This window comes from Mus caroli, unplaced genomic scaffold (genome assembly GCF_978045245.1).
Source record: "Mus caroli unplaced genomic scaffold, Mus_caroli_1 scaffold_12, whole genome shotgun sequence".
Lineage (NCBI taxonomy): Eukaryota > Metazoa > Chordata > Mammalia > Rodentia > Muridae > Mus > Mus caroli.
The window spans coordinates 92,663,789-92,685,121 of record NW_028227267.1 but is presented as its reverse complement, the minus strand read 5'-3'; the positions used below and the strand labels follow the sequence as shown (position 1 = coordinate 92,685,121).

The 21,333-nt window shown below is 34.1% G+C and overlaps 1 protein-coding gene across 1 annotated transcript in view; it reads left to right on the top strand.

The window, feature by feature from the left end:
* Klhl1 (kelch like family member 1) overlaps nt 1–21,333 on the top strand; it is a 395,614-nt gene that overhangs the window by 337,700 nt on the left and 36,581 nt on the right. Inside the window, exon 8 of the mRNA XM_021181703.2 lies at nt 13,121–13,283. Within this exon, the coding sequence (XP_021037362.1) occupies nt 13,121–13,283 (163 nt within the window). The remainder of the gene's footprint in view (nt 1–13,120; nt 13,284–21,333) is intronic.

Here is a 21,333-nt window from a genome sequence, read left to right as displayed (position 1 = left end):
ATGTACACTTTTCTTTCTTTGGATTTTGCAAAAAAAAAAAAAAGAACTTTAAAATAAACATCAGCTTTAAATGTGCCTAAAGTTATTTCAGTTTTTACATTTTTCACATTATAATGCATTTCTCTGAAGTGCTATGCCTCCTTATACCTTACCATCAAAATTTAACAATAAACTCTGATAGTTCATGAAAACTTATTGCTCACATGTATGAAATTATCCAAAAAAATTAAGATAGTCTAAACAAACAAGATTACCTCGCAATTATTTGTTGTGTATATTAGAATTAAAACCCTAATGAAAATTAATTTCTCTAACAATGCAAGCAAAAGACTACCTAACCAAGTCCTGACAATATAAACATCAAGAAGTTAAAGAATCTTCACAAAATATCCTAAGGCTAAGAAACTGTAGAACAAAATGCAAGTGATCTGCTTCAAACTGAATTTTCTTTCCTCTACCAACCTGCTTTGTTTTTATTTGGTACAAATAGAAAGTAATTACCTCAAGTTTATTTAATTTATTTTGGAAACATAAACATTATGTAATCAAGAACTGTACTTATAAGTCAGAGAAGACAATTTATTGAATTAATTTTAATAAATATATTATATAATTATCCTCTTCTGCAGCACTTTTAAAATTACATTGGAAATGAATACAAATGAATGAAGCACTAAGACTATATTAAATAAAAGTGTATTTCTATTACTATTTATCCATCATAGTTGTAGCACACATTATACTAATACAAAATATGAATTTTATATAGGTATGTTGGATATATCTGTGAAAGCTTTCAGTAATTTCAATTGCAAAGTCATAGATGAAGTCAATAAAGAGGTTACTTAAACAATGAAGATATTAAAAAATAAAATTTCTGTAGCTGACTTACATATGAATAGAAGATAGAATTTCTTTTTTTTTTAATTTTTAATATTTTTTATTACATATTTTCCTCAATTACATTTCCAATGCTATCCCAAAAGTCCCCCATACCGCCCCCCACTTCCCTACCCACCCATTCCCATTCTTTTGGCCCTGGCATTCCCCTATATTGGGGCATATATAGTTTGCAAGTCCAATGGGCCTCTCTTTCCAGTGATGGCTGACTAGACCATCTTTCGATACATATGCAGCTAGAGACAAGAGCTCCGGGGTACTGGTTAGTTCATCATGTTGTTCCAACTATAGGGTTGCAGATCCCTTTAGCTCCTTGGGTACTTTCTCTAGCTTCTCCATTGGGAGCCCTGTGATACATCCAATAGATGACTGTGAGCATCCACTCCTGTGTTTGCTAGGCCCCGGCATAGTCTCACAAGAGACAGCTATATTTGGGTCCTTTCAGCAAAATCTTGCTAGTGTATGCTATGGTGTCAGCGTTTGGAAGCTGATTATGGGATGGATCCCTGGATACGGCAGTCTCTAGATGGTCCATCCTTTCATCACAGCTCCAAACTTTGTCTCTGTAACTCCTTCCATGGGTGTTTTGTTCCCAATTCTAAGAAGGGGCATATTGTCCACATTTTGGTCTTCATTCTTCTTGAGTTTCATGAGTTTAGCAAATTGTATCTTATATCTTGGGTATCCTAAGTTTTGGGCTAATATCCACTTATCAGTGAATACATATTGTGTGAGTTCCTTTGTGATTGTGTTACCTCACTCAAGATGATGCCCTCCAGGTCCATCCATTTGGCTAGGAATTTCATAAATTCATTCTTTTTAATAGCTGAGTAGTACTCCATTGTGTAAATGTACCATAATTTCTGTATCCATTCCTCTGTTGAGGGACATCTGGGTTCTTTCCAGCTTCTGGCTATTATAAATAGGGCTGCTATGAACATAGTGGAGCATGTGTCCTTTGAATAGAAGATAGAATTTCATTGGTTGAGCTATGTAGGGATATTTGCAGGGGCAATGCATCAAATGATAAAACGTGGAAATTCAGTGGTAGTGATATCAAAAGTAGAATGAGAAAAAGTTTTGAATAGCCACTGTGCTACAACAAATGAATAATGACATGAGTCGGAGCAAAATGCTCCTAGCTACATTTCTGATGCGGTCATTAATGTAGTGGCACGGGAAAAGCTACGTTTGAAAGAGGAGCCTCTTACCAAACTCACCAGCTAGAGTAAATACTTCCCTGGGTACATTGGACAAAATTAAAGAATTCATAATGCAAATGAGGTAACTGGAAGAGAGTCAATGATGTAAATGTTCACATGTGATTAAATGTGAGAATTTATTTACTCTAAAAAGAAATATTTTGCGTACAAATATATTTATCTGGTTGCTTTCAAATTGTAAACAAATGAGGAAAAATACACTTAGATTTCAAGTATTTTAGATTAAAAATCGTTATCACTCCTGATTCCTTAACAGCATCGTGGATTTAGTTATAGATCTTTGGAAATAATACTCTAGCTCTGAAATCCATTGGTGATGGTGAAAATCATCTGCAATTTCATTTATTCCACTAATCATCCTTTCAGTCATTAAAGGAAATGGAAAAGTAAAACATGAAAGGATGTTTTTCTCTTCTATTTCTATATATTGACTGAAAGTAAACATAAAATCACATGATAATTATAATATTGTATGAAAAAGTCTTGCGTGTTTCTAATGCAAGGGAATGAAAAACAGTATTTAGGAAATACAATAGCTTAGGTGTTATTCTCATAACAATTGAATTTATAATAGCTTTGTTGATACATTCTATTAACCTCTTAATTTTTATTAAGAGAAAATATATCAGAAATTCTCATTTCCTAAATTAGTGGTTTATCTGTCACACATAATAAATAAAATTTGGATCATATTTTCCTACTTCTCTCTTTTTTTTTTTTTTTTGGTTTTTCGAGACAGGGTTTCTCTGTATAGCCCTGGCTGTCCTCTTTCCTATTGTTTTCGTCTGCATGCAGTATTACTTTTCACTTACCTAGGTAAAAGAAGGTTTGTTTTATTTTTTAACAGCATCACCCCTTATCTCTTATTCCCATTATGAACCTAACTGTTGGGATTAAACTAAAATAAGCATGGTACAATTATGATGACAGTATTCTCCTATGAACAGACTGCAGCAGTTACTGAGGTCTCATATTAAACGTGGCATATTAAAATTTGTGGAACACAATGAATGCAGTCCTCAGAGTAATGATCGTAACACCACACGACTACATTAAGAATATTAAGAGATCTCAAATTAACAACTTAACAATGTATTTTAGAAGACCCATGTCTTTCAGTACCTGTTCCCAAGGAATGTGAAAAATGATAATCAAAAGCAAGGCTGGAGATTTATGAAATAGATACAACAACAAAGGAACATTACTAACACTATGTAAAAGAAAATGGTTATTTGAAAAGATTAACAGAATTGACAGGCCTGAAACCAAATAAACTGGAGAGAAGTTTTAAATGAACAAAACATGAACTCAAAAGAATAACATTAAAACATGCACTGATAAAACTTTAAGAATCATAAACCAGTGCCTTTGTTTTCTGATCTGCTCACTTTTTTCAAATTTTTGACAATCTTTATATGATTGTTGAATAATTTTGTAAATTGTTTCTCATTAAGTAGAAAATGAACATGTTTCAATTCTTCATGAGCTTCAATATAAGAAAATCTGTCATGGATTATAGAGAAGGAAGTTGGAACGGATGGAGAGATGCATTTGATCAAATTTTATTAAGGTAAACTTAGGAAGGCATAGGACAGTGGCAGATCACAATAGGCAAATAGGAATCTTTTGGCCATGTATATTGCAGATCATTGGGCAAAAGCCCCAGCTCAAGTCTTTCCATGTCTTGAAACAATCGCTCCTGTCACTACTTCTAGTTACACAATCATGATGTAAATATACTGGCAGAAATAGAATCAGTGGATAAGGACATATTACAAGGACATAATTTTTAGATTTCCCTAACAACCAGGAAAACCTGAAATCTTTACTTATTCATACCATTTCTACCCTGTGGTACTGACATTCCCTGCTCTTTAATTTTTGTACCCTGCATGTCTTCTCTGAGAGTTTCAGGTGTATATAAACTCAGAACCACTTTCCACATCTTCCAAGACACCATTTTAGGGATTTCCAGTTATAACTCAGATTTATCTCTGTACTTGGTATTCAGAATTCTAGAACATAAGAACCTATTTCTGTTGGCTTTTCTAAGCATGCATGCATCATTGGTATTTTATGGGTGGTTGTGAGCCACCATGTGGTTGCTGGGATTTGAACTTCGGACCTTTGGAAGAGCAATCGGGTGCTCTTACCTACTGAGCCATCATCATTGGTATTTTAAAGAAAGTCTAAACACATCATGTTGACCATCCTTGGTATTTTCATAATAGAACAAAAATATTAATTTAACAAAAATATTTAGGAAATGCATATCTGAATCCAGTTTGATAATTTTAATTTTATGTACTTGGGTGTTTGCTTGTCTTTATTTCTGTCTGTCACTTGAATGCTTGGTCTCCATGGAAGCCAGAGGAAGGTATCGGATCCTTTGGAAACTGCAGTCACAAATGACACTGAGCCACCATGGAGTGACAGTAGTGGAACCAGGGGCTCCTGGAAGAGCATTCAGTGCTCTTATCTACTTTGCAATTTTTTCAATTATTTTAATTAACATTTAAACAAATACAGATATCTCAAGTGTAATAAAGTATATTGGAGTTATTTAACTTTCAAGCCAGTAGTGTCACTCAATGTCTATGATAATACAGAGTGAAACTTAATTAGAAAACATTGGTTCTTGGTATATTACCATTATATAGTACCATAGTCTTCAATATACTTAAAATACATTAGTATGTATCAGGCATATATTTAAATGTTTTGTATATATTACTTTATTCAATCTTTGAAGTAAAATATGGATAGCACTATACTACACTATGTAGATAATGAATGGGAGGTATATCATTCTAAACAATATTTCTAAAGTCACATAACAAAGATATAATTGGAATAAATAGTACAAGGTGAGAGAATAAATGTGTAAATCCTTCCTAAATATGTTTAGTGAGCCCTTCATTATTTTCTCTGTTCTATCACAAGAAACACACATCTCTCATACAGATTTCTAGCATGGCCACATAATATACCATTTCTGAATTACAAGCAGAAATACATGTTTTGAGAAAGAAATGATGTCACATAATGTCCCTTATAAAGCATTTACTAGATCAGTCCCTACTCGTCCAGTTGTTTCACAGTTCATCCTATTGGAATATAAGGTTCTGCTTTGGGTGCTCCTTCCCCCATGTGGCATCACCACACTTTATGTTCCCAGTCACTTAACTCTCCAGTTAAAAACAAAAGCTGACATTTTTATTGTTCTTCAGATATAATCTGTTTATTCCTGATTTAATATTTTATGCAAATATTTTCCCCAAATCATTAATTGCCAAATGTACCTACATTTTCCCCCAATCTTAAATTAAGAGTCAACTTATCAACTTGGGCAGTAACTTTTTCTTCATCATGGAAACATGGAGTATTTGTGTGCTTCAGCTATTCCATTCTTTCCCATGTCTTATATCCTGTATGGGAATATGGATATAATATGTGGACTTCTTTTATGTGTGTTTAGGAACTAGTCTGAGAAATTGAAGTTATCTGGGAATAAAGTTCAGCTTTAGCTCTTCTCTGGACTTTATGACATTCTTCACCCCACACACAAACAAATAAATCACAATGAAAACAAAGTTACAAAAACATTACCCACTGAGAGAAATTAGATAATTGGAATCTTCCCAGCAATGATATTTTCACAGTCATGGTCGTTATTAGTCTTCACTGTGCTTAACAACATACTGTGGCAATTTTGAACAATCTCTTTTTCTAGATAAAATTGTGCACCAAACAAAATAAAATATCTACAATCCAGATAGGCATGTTTTCATAGGTTTGTGTAACCATAATGAGGCCAATATTCTCAGTTGAAGGAAAAATAAATATAATATAGTATAAGGACACACTTTGTTCCTTTTTTGGTTTTCAAGCAGCAAAAACTAATTTTAAAATTTGAATGATTTTATTAAGTTAAAGAAACATTTATATAGCATTTTGACATTATGGTCAAACTGAAACCAATGATTCTTTTTATGTATTTCCTTTCAATTAAATGTTAAATATTTTTAATGCTTTATATTGACAGTAAGAAAAGCCTTTTAACCTCCTAATTTACTATATTTATAAAGATATTTCTGGAAAACACTGGAGGAATTTGAATGTATTATCTTAATTTTGAATTTATTCTGGTCCATTTATTTTCTCAACTTAATTAGAACTTTTTGCATAGGAATTAGAACAGCTGCAATAAAGAAACACATTGTCAGGCAGCCAGAGTCTTAAAATACAGTGACAGCTAAAAGAATATCACATTTTATAATAGGTATGCATAAAGTATAAATATATTCTAGTAAATATGGGTTGTGGAAACATTAATATTTAAAGCAATTTCATCATTGATAACATCATTTGCTCAATGATTTAATTTTAGGTAGAGATATTTGCAATAGGAATTAAGTTTTAAGAGTGAATATATATTTAACATTAGTATTATCACTCTGGGGAAACTCTATTTTTGTCCATTCCTAATGAACACTACATGGGCTGTTTATAAATATTTTGAGTGCCTATTATTTGCCATGTAGTTATATGTATTTTTATTTGACCTCCACACACATGATATGAGTCATGTAAAATTTAAGTGAAAGGATTAGCAATGACAATGATTTCTAGTATATTGCCAATATTAGTCAGGTGATAAAAATAATGTGATGACAAAGCTGTGGCAACCGCAATACAAACTAGCACTTTTTATTGCAATCATCTACTCTTTTGCCCTATTCTTAGCAACATTATTGTAATAGCAGTACCGAACTATAATATATGCAATGTCTCACATTTTCCTCTTGTTAACCACATTCTTCTTTCTAGTATAGGTTAAATAATATCTCCTCCAAACATATGGCTTATAACCCTTTTTAATTTTATTTTTCTATTTTTGAGGTTTTCATAAATGAGTACTCTGTTTACATTTTTACTTCTTGCTGCCAATTAGTCTTGTGTTCCCTTCCTAGTTACATGCAAGTGTTGTATCTTTGCACATATTTATAAATACAGTCTCAATACATTTTTAATTTGGGTGGGGGTTGGTCCTTTTATTGAAATAGATAACTTTGCACATATAATAGATCCTGATTATGATTCCCCATCCTCTACTCTCCCAGGTTCTTCCTACCTACCTTTTCACTTCCCATTCAGATATATCTTCTTTCTTCCTTTCATTAGAAAACAAAGAAGATTCTATGGGATAACATAAAATAAAATATAATATAAAACAAAAACTAACACATTGAGATTAGACAAAAAGTAAATAAAAGAAAGAACATGACCCTAAAGAAGGTGCATGTAGCAGATGCACATGCAGACACACTAACTCTCATCACTCTCTGAAGAGTTAGATGAAAACACAAACTGGAAGCCATAGTATGTACACAAAGAACCCAATTCCTACATCCTCTTCTGCAGAGTTCTCTGAGCTCTCAGAGGGAGGGATTTGATGGAGACATTCTTTAAGAGATGAACCAATGGAGAGGGAGAGGAGAAAAGGAATGAGGAAGGGAATATATTAGAGACAACTAATATTAAGGACCTCTGAGAATTAGTAAGGACCTAATAGAGTAGAAACTTCCTAAAATATAAACATATACCAAGGTGATAGAAATGAATACCTTAATACTTTTAAGAGGAAATTAATGAATAACTTTTTTGAGTTAATGCCCTATCTAATTTTAAATTTATAGTTATATTTACTGTTTTACATAATTTATTATATTCCATCTCAATAATAATTATTTTATAAGCTATTTCAAATTTTAAATAAAATTACATTCTAATGTATGTACTAAACATTATTAAATGTACTTTCAAATTCATGTCTCTTAGTTGTAATTTCATAAGTAGTGTGAAAGAATTATGAGGCTTCCATGTTCTCTGCAGCAGTTGGATATTATATAAAAGATATTAATGAATGCTTAAATATTTCTAATGAAGGTATATTATTTGATTAACCTACTTATTCTCTTAGCTGTTGTCAGGGCTAAAGGAAGCTCCTCTCTTTTCAGGGGATTTCCTTTCTACCAAAAGACCCATTTTCTCATCAAGATGGAAGGTGAATGGCTGTCTGTGGTGCCTACTTGTATATCAAGGCTCGTCCGGGCCTGCATTCTCTGTCAGTATCAGGACCGCCTGTGGCTTTTCTCAGTTATTTTCCCAATGGCCACTACTCTAACATTCTCCACCTCAGTGACTTTCCTCCTTGAGCTACCTATTCCTAGCCAAGCTTGCCCAAGTGAGCACCTTTGTCTTCCTAATTTAGCCTCCTCTCTCTCACCCTTCTCTCTTGGTCTCCTTTGCTTTGGTTCTCTTCTCTTTTCACCTAGCCTCTCTTTTCATGGCCACTTACTATCTGCTAGCCATGTTCAGTGTACTATTCTATCTCTCTGATCTGGACTCTTCCAAATGCCCCTGTCTGTACTGTCCCTTATATCTACAATAAAAATCTTTCCCTGAACCTTAAATCAGAGTGGTGATGTCCTCAGTTTACACAATTTATTGTGAAATTGTATATGTTTTAGGAAGTTCAAATATACATATTCTTTTATGAATTCTTTTATTTATTTTTTTTTGGAGGGGGGTTTCGAGATAGGGTTTCTCTGTATAGCCCTGGCTGACCTGGAACTCACTTTGTAGACCAGGCTGGCCTCGAACTCAGAAATCCGCCTGCCTCTGCCTCCCAAGTGTTGGGATTAAGGGTGTGTGCCACCACTGCCTGGCATGAATTCCTTTTATATCCCATTTTTAATTGAGTATAAGTTTATTACTTTACAATTATTGAGTGGGACAGCACATAGAGTCTGTTCTGAGAACTGTATGTATGTATGCATACATACAAAAATGGACAAAAAATTATATCTATATCTATATATAAATTAGCTCAATCTGATAAAAATATGTTCAACAATAAAGCTAACTGAAAGTCACATAATTTAAGTTTGGCCTCGAAACAGCAGTTGGATCTGAGTAAGGTATCAATGTATTACTCTTATGGCAGAATTAAACACACAAATCAGATTCTTGAAGGATCAGAGAAGAAACAAAGTTGTCATGTTTTGAGATGTAAAATTTCAAAGGGAAAAGAAAGTAAGGCAAACATTTATTTCTATGTCTTCTATGCACTCATTCATACCCTAGGAATCTGGCAACTAGCAACTGGTCAATTCTCTAAATAAAGGAGGCTGATATCTAGATATGACATTTTCATGAGTCTCACACACAAAAAAAGATACTACAAGTTCTGAACAGGAAAGAAAAGTATGGCTGTAAATTGCCTATATATATATATATGTATATAAAATCTCCAGAATATCACTGCGTATCACACATACTAATTTTTTAATCAGATTTTGCTTATATATTATATGCAATTTCATTAATCATTCAACACATCTTGTTCATCTCCTATTTGGCACAATAATGAAGTTGTTCTTCAACACGAAGAAAACACACCATATTCTAAAAGACCATGACTACCAACATAGACTACTTTCGCCAGAAAAACTATCTTCAAGACTTGCAGGAAAAATAAAAACTTTTCATGATATAAACACCCTTATATAGCTTCTCTCCAAACTTTGTTTGTTATTACTACAACAAAGAATCCTCAAGAATACGTCAGAATAGAAACAATATTTCCAACAGAAAAGAGAATTGAGAAAGAAGACAATGAAAGCTATAATTTATAAAATATAAAATACAGCTGTGAATACAAGCCACCAAACAACATCAAAATTACTGCAAACCACAAACATTGATACTGGCTCTAAATATTAATAGACTCAATTTATCAATCAAATGACACAAGTAATTAAAAGCACTACATTAAGTCAGGTGTATCCTGATATCAAACTAGATAAGGACACATATACAATTAAACTCCACTTCTAAATTCTCTGATCAATACAGATGCAAAAGTTTCCCCTAATACTGTGGAAATAAATTCAAGAATGAATTAAGAACTATAATATTATCAACTTGGTTTCAAAACTGGAGTAAAAGTTTTGTTCAAAAATAACAAATCAATTATTGTAACACAGAATACAAATAGACTATAAGATGGAAATCACATAATCATCTCAAGATATCAGAAAAGTCATTCAATAAATGGTATTCCTTCCTGAATAAAAATTAAAGAAAACATATGATGGGACTCAGGCTTTAGCTGCATATGTAGCAGAAGATGGCCTTGTCGATCATCAGTGGGAGGAGAGGCCCTTGGTCCTGTGAAGGTAATATGCCCCACTATAGGAGACTGCCAGGGCCAGGAAGCAGGATTGGGTGGGATGGTGAGCAGGGGTTGGGGGGAGGGGATAGGGGACTTTTGGAGGTAAACTAGGAAAGGGGATAACATTTAAAATGTAAGTAAAGAAAATATCTAATAAAATTATACACCTGTAGAAACTATGAACATGAGTTTGCTATCTCAAAACACTCAGTACTAATACATAATAAAAATAGAGAACCTTCAGCTAAATAGGAAAATATTGAGAGCTTGTTTTCTAAAATAAAAAATGAGGCAAGAATGACCTTTATCCCCACTCTCAAAGTGGTTCAATTCTTAGAACAATTAGATAAGAGAATTAGAAATGTTAGAAGGGGTTGGCAACCCCAAAGGAAAAACAACAATATCAACCAACTAGAGTTCCCAGAGTCTCCAGGGACTAAACCACCAACCGAAGAGTACACATGTAGGGACCCATGGCTTCAGCCACATATGTAGCAGAGAAGGGCCTTGTCAGGCATCAATGGGAGGAGAGGCCCTTTGGTCCTGTGAAGGCTCGATGCTGATTCCCCAGTGTAGAGGAATGCCAGGGTAGGGAGGCAGGATTGGGTGGGTTGGTAGGAGAGCATTCTCATAGAAGAAGGAGGAGAGGGAACAGGATAGGTGGTTTCCAGAGGGGAAACCCGGAAGAGAGTAAGGAAAATATCCAATAAAGGGGAAAAAAAGAGAATTAGAAGGCCACTTATTCCTACTTGAGACCTATGTTTTAAAGTCCTAAAGACTCTCATTCTACCATTGTAGCAGTGTCAGGATACAAGACCAAAATGCAAAATTCATTAGTATTTTTATATTCTGGAATTCTGGCAGAAAAAAAAAAAACCTATGAAATGCCATTCTAAGGATAATATAGTCACTTCAAAAGAACATTTATCTAGGACAAAAACCTGATCAAAGCCTTGAAAGTTTTTACAATGAGAACTTTAAGACACTGAAAAAATTGGAGGCAACAAAGACTAAACTGTATACTCAGTGGTTTGAATAATATTATGGAAATTGCTATATTACCAAAAATGGTCTAAGTTTCAATGCAATTCTCTTCAAAATTTGAATGGCATTCTTCACAGAAGTAGACAATACGATCTCAAATTCCATATAGAATCCTGTTACAAAATCTCAAATACCCAAATCAGTCCTAAATAAAAAAGACAATTCCAATACTATAAATATCAGATATCAAGTATCAGCACACCCCTTAAGAAAAGAAGCAACATGTTAATTTAAATGCTCTCACTTTAATGCAACCACTCAGTAAATAGATAATTCATGCTGCATTTAACTTTTGTAGGTTTCTCTTCTCTCTCTCTCTCTCTCTCTCTCTCTCTCTCTCTCTCTCTCTCTCTCTCTCTCTCTGTCTCTGTCTCTCTCTCTCTGTCTCTCTCTGTCTCTGTCTCTGTCTCTCTCTCTCTCTCTCGATGTCTCTCTCTCTCTCTCTCTCTGTGTGTGTGTGTGTGTGTGTGTGTGTATGTCTCTGTGTCCCTGTGTCTCTCTGTCTTTCTTTGTCTTTCTCTCTCTGTCTTTCTCTCTCTCTCTCATGCATGCACACACACACACAAACACACACACACACACACACACACACACACACACACTCTTCATTTAAAACAGAGTCCCACTATGTAACTTAGACCTTAGAGACTGGTCTGGAACTCCACTGACTCGAAAGTAATCCTTATTGCGAGACTTCAGCTTCTGTAGTGCTCAAAGTACACATATAAGTCACTAAGGTTTATTACAGTTTATTAACCAATAGGGTAGTTGATGTCTCTTGGCAAAGCCATAGTTAATGGTATAAACTTGACTTTTTCAAAAGATTCTTAAGGAGATTTGTTTTCTTTTGTTTTGACAGTTGAGCATTTCTTTGAACATTGCTCAGCTACAATTCCTTGTTTTTATTAAACTAAATTTTAATATAGAGATAAAATAAAAGCTATCACAAACGAACTAGAGAAAAAGAACCCGCTAGAAGGCACAAGAAACAGAGACCCACTCATTGACACATTCAGGAATCCTATATAACACTAAGCTGGAAGTAAATATATATGCAAAGGACATGGTAAACATTTCTGCACATGTTGTGCATGTTGCCTCAGTCTCTGTGAATTCCTATGTGTATTGGCCATGTTGATTTAGAGGTCCTTGATCTATGGTGTCCTCCATCCCCTCTGGCTCTTATACTCTTTCTGTATCTTCCCCAGGGTTCACTGAGCCCTGATGACAAGATTAGACTGAGAAATACTATTTCAGTAGAGTGTTCTGAGGTTTCTCAGTATCTTTGTGGGTATAAATTTGACACTCTAAATACCATGTTTTTAACAGATTTTGATTTTCTCTATCTTGTTCTTACCCTTTCATATGCTATGAAACCCCTGGTTTGTTTGCCTCTTTGTTTTCTAGACAGACAGAAAGAGAAGAGAGGGGAGAGCGGTATAGTTGAGTGGTGGACAAAGGGAGAAGAATCTAGAAAAAAACTGGGGCCAGGAAAACCATCATGAGAATATGTAGCATAAAAATACTTATTTCCAATTAAAGAATAAGAAAGAAAAATCTCTAAAATACAAAAGTAATTATTTTATAATTTTGGTTCATATTTTTTTAGGATAAGGACATAATATGAAACTTAACTTCCTAACATATTTTCACTGTACAATGTACTATTGCTAACTCCACACCCATTGTTTTATGTTTCCCTACAATGTCTTAGGAGTAACTGTACTGGAAGGGCCTATCTATGCAGTGGGAGGCCATGATGGCTGGAGCTATCTGAACACAGTGGAAAGGTGGGATCCCCAGAGCCAGCAGTGGACATATGTAGCCAGTATGTCCATTGCTCGGAGCACCGTTGGAGTAGCAGCACTAAATGGAAAGTGAGTAGTTATTCCTGTGATGTTTTAGTTAAGAAGAAAATAAATGTGTGGTAGTATTTAAGAATAATCTTTAATAATGGCATGTGTGCTTACCATAGATAATAACCAAAATTTGTATGTAAATTACTAACCCAAGAATTAAGTATGTGTTATGAGAATATTTCTATACTTTGAGAAAAATTATTAAGTAGCCTTTAGAAAATTACTAAAGGTTTGAAGTGTACTGTGATTTTTCTTTATGACTGACTGTACCATTTCATCTCCCCTTTTCCAGCTGCCTTCCTATCACCCTTAAATTAGGAATTCTCAAAGATATTTCATACAATATATTCTGTTCACGTTTTCCCATTCCTTCAACTCATCTCAGAACTTCACTTTCTTGCTATCCATTATGATAGTCCTTTTTTCCCTTTTTAGTTTAGTTTAGTTTAGTTAGTTTAGTTTAGTTTAGTTTAGTTTAGTTTAGTTCAGTTCAGTTCAGTTCAGTTCAGTTCAGTTCAGTTCAGTTCAGTTTAGTTTAATTTAGTTTAGGTTTTTGAGGCAGGGTTTCTCTGTGTAACCCAGGCTGTCCTGGAACTCACTCAAACCTGGCTGGCCTGGAACTCAGAAATCTGCCTGCCTCTGCCTCCCAAGTGCTGGGATTAAAGTCATGTGCAACCACTGCCTAGCTACGATGGCCCTCTTTCTTTTCTCTCTCTCTCTCTCTCTCTCTCTCTCTCTCTCTCTCTCTCTCTCTCTCTCTCTCTCTCTCTCTCTCTCTCTCTCACACACACACACACACACACACACACACACACACACACACACACCCTGAACAGTAAAAATCAAAGTGAAAACAAACATAAAACAAGTAAGACAAAAAAAATTCCAAAACAAAAATATTCCACAAAAATAAAACAAACATGATAGGTCGCTTTTGGGGGGAAATCTGGAAGAAGCTGAGCAGGAGGGCGACCCTGTAGGAGGACCAGCAGTCTCAATTAACCTGGACACCTCGGATCTCTCAGACACTGGAACACCAACCAGGCAACATACACCAGCTGATATGAGGCCCCCAACACACATACAGTAGACTGCTGGTCTGTGTTCAGTCAGAGATGATGCACATAACCCACAAGAGACTGGAAATCCCAGGGAGATTAGAGGTCTGAAGGGGTAGGAGGTGGGATTGGGGGTAGGAATATCCTTGTGGAGACAGGTGAGCAGAGACGCAGTATAGGATGTGGAACAGTCAGAGGGTGGACCGGGAATGGAATAAAGTAAAGAGTTTAAAATAAATGAATAGCTGGGCAGGGGTGGCACACACCTTTGATCCCAGCACTTGGGAGGCAGAGACAGGCAGATTTCTGAGTTCAAGGTCAGCCTGGTCTACAGAGTGAGTTTCAGGACAGCCAAGGCTATGCAGACAAACCCTGCCTCGAAAAACATAAAACAAAAACAAAAACAAAAAAGAAAAAAATGAAACACTAACAGACAGCAATAAGATAAATAAATAAAACAAACAAACATGGAATTCATTTTGTGCTGGCCAATTACTCTAGGCATAAGATAATTTTCATATACTAGTTGTCATATGTTTGGGGAAAAATCTGATTTTCTCTTGCCAAGTATCAATTGTGTATAGCTTCTTGATTAGAAGTGCGTCTCTGGACCCACTTCCTCTTTTCACTGCTGGGATTTTGTCGGATTTGAACCTCAAGTCATGTGAATGATGTCAGTTTGTGTGGGCTCATGTGTGTATCAGGCCTACTACTGTTGTGGAAGACACTGTTTTCTAAGACTCATCTACCACTTTTGGCTCTTATAATCACTTCATCTCATCTTTTGTATAGATACCCAAGCTACAAGTTATCCCATTTAGGACTGAGAATTCTGAAGCCACTCAGTTCTCTGCACACTGTCATGTTGTAGGTGTCTGTGTTAATTTCTACTTACTGAAAAAGGAGGATTCATGGGAATTTCATGATGTATTCATGGATATAGTAGTAGGTGGTTATGTGTCATTTGTTTTCCCTTCCCTTAGTAGAATAATAGTCATGTTTTCTTCATGAGGTATCTCTTCCTAGGCTCTTGAAGACATAACAGTGCTGGATATGATATCATCGTATGGAGTAGGCATCAAGTCCAATCAAATATGGTTTGCTAGTCCCATAATATTTGCTCTAGTATTGAATCAGTAAATCTGGCAGGCCAGTAGCTTTTGCAAGTCACAGTTTTTGTGGCTAAGTGGCAGTTCGATTACCTTTCTCCTCTGAGAGCCTGCAAAGTATCTTCCCATAACAGGAATGCAATAAGGCGAATTGTCCATTTGGGTACCAGCTCATTTTCTTCATGTTCAATGAATATAGAAGGAAATATTCTCAGTAAAAACCTTGGAAACAGAATTCAAGAAACAACAAAACAAGTTATTTATCTTGATCAATTTGGGTAAATCATAGAGAAACAGGGGTGGTTCAAGACACAAAGATCAATAAATGTAATTCATCACATGAACAAACTGATAGACAAAAGCCACATTATCATTCAATTAGATTCAGGAAATGTATTTGACAATATCCCTTGATGATAAAAGCCTGGGAGAGAATAGGAATAGAGGAGATATATCTCAGAATAACAATGTCAATTTAAAGTAAGCCCAGAGCCACTGAAGAAAAAGGCAAAACATATCCTTAAAATCAGAAATAAGGAAAGGATGTCCACTCTTTCCATGCCTGTTCAATAAACTACCTCTTTCACCAAAATTGTTGAAATAATTGTTTAAATAAACAAATTAACTGCAACTAGAACTTGGTGAGTTATTGTGAAGTAATTAAATATCAGTGTATTTATGCATACTATTGTTGCTCTCCGAACATCTCACGATTCTACCAACATTCTATTCTCTGCATTTGATCACCATCTTGCTGTTCAAGAACTTTATGATCTAACCTGGAGACTCATGTCATACATACAAAGTGGGACTTGGATGTTGTGGGTTACATCTTTGTCCAAAATTTTTTGTACAAATCTGGACTTGATCAGAAATAAAGTCCCCAGCACATTGCCTTCATTCCTCACTGATATATCATTCTGTATGTTATGTTATCTGTGTTTATAAGGAGGAATGGCAGAAAAATATGTCTTTCCTTTATATCCACCTCCCCCTTTTTTCATTTTCATTTCTTTTTTGGTTTTGTTTGTTTGTTTGTTTTACTGGGGTGAGCTATCTCACCTGCTTTTCAGAGCTCTTATGAAGATATTTTTGATGATAGTTTCTTAAAGTGCTGTATTTGGGAACAAAAATTTTGGAACCAATTTTGCACTTGCTGAAAAGCTGAACACGATTTTGTAAGGTGTAAGATATTTGATAGGTGTTTGTATTTTCGCACAAAGATTCCAGGTAAAGTATTTACAGCCTTGTATTTTGAGATGTCTAAGTTATTATAGACAGGCTTATATTAGGCCTAAATCATACTCCTAATTATATTCAGATAGTTTAATGTGTATAAAGTGATTTACAGAAGGACATATACACAGGTGGAAATACACTAAAATACCATATTAGATATTCTATTTTAGGTAGAAGAAGTATTTTTATGTGTCTCATTTTCATATTTCCCTTAATTGGTTCTTTTTGATGTTCTTTTTCTTTGAAATTTGGAAATATATAAAATAAACATGAATCATGTATTTTCAAATACACACAATATTATCCTTAATATTTAACATGTAAGTAAATATTTTCCTTCACATTTAAATAAGATGTAAGATCTTTAAACTGAAATATTCTCCAATGACTGCAGCAGTATGATTATATTAAATACAAGCATACTCTAAGGATGTGATGATGTTTAATTTTGTCAGAGATAATTCAATTTACTCACATTGGGTTGTATCTTTTGAATATTTTACATGCTAAACAGTTGTACATATATTACATATACAGAACGAAAGTGGAAAATACATTATTCATCTCTATATAATATGTGATATTTTTAATAATCTAATATATTAATTTTAAATTTTTACTTATAACCTTTATAGGAAGAAAAACATACACTAAAATAAAAATAATTTTTTATATCTGCCTTTATAAAAATGATATTTAATATTTATATTAGGGTTTCTACTGCTTTGATAGCTAATTGTTTTTCTAATGAATCTGTTTTTATATGTAAATTGGTGCTATCAGATTGATGATTTTGATTTTCCTCCTTTGCTTTATATGTTTAGTGATCTGATTGTTTTGAATCATTTTCTTTTTTTGTCCATTTGATATTCTGTATGCCACATTATCCTAATTCATTCGTTACATTATTGTGAAATTAAATAAGCAAGCATTGATATTTGAATGCACTAGTTATTTTATTATACATTCTTTTGATTATTACTTCCTATCAGAGCTATTATTTCTAAAGAGTGTATCTTAAATATATTAATATCTAATTTAATTAGAACATATTTAATATTTAATTTAATTAAAAGATACACACACATGTTTATTGCAAATATTCTCTTCAGTGACAGTAATACATGCATGGGAATTCTAGTCACAGGTTTTGACATGTTGTAAGTGGAATGTGTCTATACACTTTATTTGTTAACATCTTTTTAAGCACATTCACTACACAAGGTATTTTTTCAACTAAATTTTAAAATATCTTTTGAAATTTCACTTTGCTTCAGTAGTGTTGCCAAATAGTAAAGTGAGATGCTAATATACTGATGCTCTTGCTTCCATCTCCAAACTCTAGGATTGCAGACATCTTTAGGAATCACCAGGTGTTTTGCTCACTTTTCTCTAATTATTGAACATTGCCTTTACCGTTTTTAAAATTTATCATCCAACTTTTTTTTAGATAATGCTTAAGAACAGACTTTGTGATTCACACACATTAACTAACAAATGAGCTATATCCTAGCCCATGACCTGTTGTATTCATTGCAAGCAGAGAAGCATTCCAACATCATTGTGCAATCTGTGTCAAAGTCCAGAATGCGATGAGAAGAGCGTAAATTGAGTTTGCTACAAATGATGAGACACCAAAGTTTGAATGCACAACATGCCTCAGGTCATATACAAATATAGAAAATGGCTAAAACAAAGATGCATGTTTGCTCAATAACATTACGTGTGTCCTATCCACCAAATGATATCTAATGTCTCAAAGGCTGCATAAAATCATTAGTTGCTTATAGAGTTGAGTGGCTATGAAACAAATCAATAATGAAAACGGTGACTTGAAAAAGCATGCCTCACAACCACCAAGCAGGATACAACAGACAAGAGCCAGAAGCTATCAGTTTTCAGTTTACTATCCATGGCTACCAGTTACAGTCATGGAAGATATCATCTTCAACAGAGGACGAATTTGCCTGTTAGTGTTGAAGGCCCAGACAGTCTTCAGCATCATAATCAGCCACAATATTCTGACCTCTCTTCTGTATTGAGCCATTCTGATTTTTAAGCCACACCTTATTTTTACTCATCTATATACCTTCTTTAAAAGAACCTTTCTACTTGCATTTCTTCACATTTTTCACAAAAAAAAAAAATGTAGTCACTTTTAAATACCATCTGTTATTCCCCCTAATTCTCATTATGTATCTTCTAAACTCTGAACCCCACAATAATTTGCTAATGCCTGTGGTAAGAATAGGATGATAAGACTCTGCTTATGCCAAAAAGTATTTAGTCGATACTTTTTACAAGTCATCTAGAATCACTGTGTCGAAATTATAGGTGAAATATCTTTTTTGGTAGTTTCTAATTATCTTGTTTAATACTCACATTTTCACTGAGACTGCTCTTAGCAACAAGTTAAAGTTATTGTGTGTGTGTATTCTCAAGACACTTGACTAATATCTGCATTTGTCAGTCTTTCTGCATAAAACGTTAAGGGGATGGGTTTTTTATTTTTATTTATTATATATATATTTTTATTTTTATTTTTTTTATTTTCAATGACATTTCTAGAGATGAATCTTTGGTTAAAAAATTTGTAATCTAGAATATTTGAAGTTTAATTATTTAGAATTTAAAAATATGCAGTGACCAATATAATTATATATATACGAGGAGATCACATTGTATTTACTAGAACTAGGAAACAGCATGAAAGCAAAGCTGCAACTCAAGAAGGGCTGCCAAGGTAGTTCAGGGGATTAGGTTTGAAGAATTCATTTACTAAATTTGACATTCAATTCTACTAATGTGTCAAAATGTGGTGAATATATCTCAGCTATTTTGTATATTTAAAATATGTGGTTATAAAAAGAGCATATTATAATAAATAAAAGTTACATGGGCTCTGTCAGGCTTTAGTGTGCATCCTTGTATTTCAGTCATGTGTGTTAGGCACAGCAAGTCTAAGGCTGGCTTTGTATCCGGTGCCAAGATTACTTGGTAGGTAGGAATGAAAACAGTCATCCACCTGCCTGGGAGCTTAGTGAAATCCAGAAATAAGCAGCTCACATGAAGAGGTTCACTGAGCAGAAAAAGCTGGAGTATTCTCCATTGTTATCTACAGATTGTTTTGGGATCAGATTAAAGGATGTTGCATGTATTAAGAAACATAGGTCTAAACTATTAATAATTTGCTTTAGATTCTTTACCTTACAACTTGTCATTCTAATAATTATTACCTACAGGACAGACTACCTGAATATTGTAAATGATGTATTAAAGAAACAAAACATGATTTGTGTATGTGTGTGCACATGTGCATATATGTGTGTGTGTGTATAAATGGGTATATACATATATATGTGTGTATGTATGTATATTCATATGTATGTATATAATATCTAATTGTCCAAAGTTTGAAAATTATAAATATATTTTATAGCTTTGTTTTAACTATGACAAATGGAAAAGAACTGTGTATAGAATACAGGTTACTAAGAAAGTTACGTATTTCAATGACAAAAATGTGGAGTTAAGGAATTCCTGAGGTAAAATCACTTTTTATTGTTAAGGAAAGGTAGAAGTATCCCTCTACATGAGGTGAAAGGTCACATATCCCCAAAATGCACGGCACTCCTGGACACTAGAGAAGAAGAACTGTTTAGGTTTGTAGGGAGCTGCAAGCCTCTTCCTGATGACAATGCACCCCTTTTCTTTTCTTTGTGCTATTTTGTATCAGGGTTTCCTATTTTAAGGATTTTTGTCGCCATGCTTGGGTGAACCAATGACCAGTTTCCCTATGATGAAAAGGCACATGTGATTAGTGATGGATAAGAACACCTGAAACAGTGAGTGTCTGATAGGATTTTACCAGTGATGCATTTTCATGTGCCTACAGTCTTATAATTGCAAGGCAGTATTATGCTGTATAACACAGAATAATTCTAAAGCCAATTTAAGCTCCACCAAGCTTCCTTCACCCAGCCCCTTCTTCTATCCAGCACTCTAACTCAGTACTACTTGGACCAGAAGATGACTAGCCAATACTCTATAGACATTAAGTATGAATAGATCTTCTTTTATTAATGAAGCAATGATGTTTTATGTGCATCCCATACTTCCATAGTAAAGCAATAATCATGTAAGAAAATTTCACTGGGGCAAATAACAGATATTTTTTCTTAGAATGAAAGTATAGATTTCCTTCAAGAATAAGTTTTAAAAGGTCACTTGTAGCTCCCTTTATAAGATTAACATGTCCTAAAATCATGACCTCTCAGGCGTGAAGCAAACTCAATGGTTATGAGCTCTTGCCTCAATCTTTCTCCATCATCATTAGGAAATTAATGAATATGAACAAGAAACTTATAATATATCTTGTCTTTCCTTAGCAGTGTTTATCTATAAAAACCTTAGACACTGGGTTTCTTCCAGCTTCTATAACCTATCAAATTAAAAAGAGGCTTAACTATCACTACTTTAGCAGAGAACTGATTTAGCTAAGAGTAGAAATAAGAATGTGCCTTTTTGTTGCAAGGCTGTAATGCCAGCACCCAGGACCCTAGTTGTGGATTACTGTGAAGTCAATGTCAGTTTCTCATACATAGTAGGAAACCAAAACTGTATCTTTAAAATGAAGCTTAAATAAATGAATAAAAAAATTAA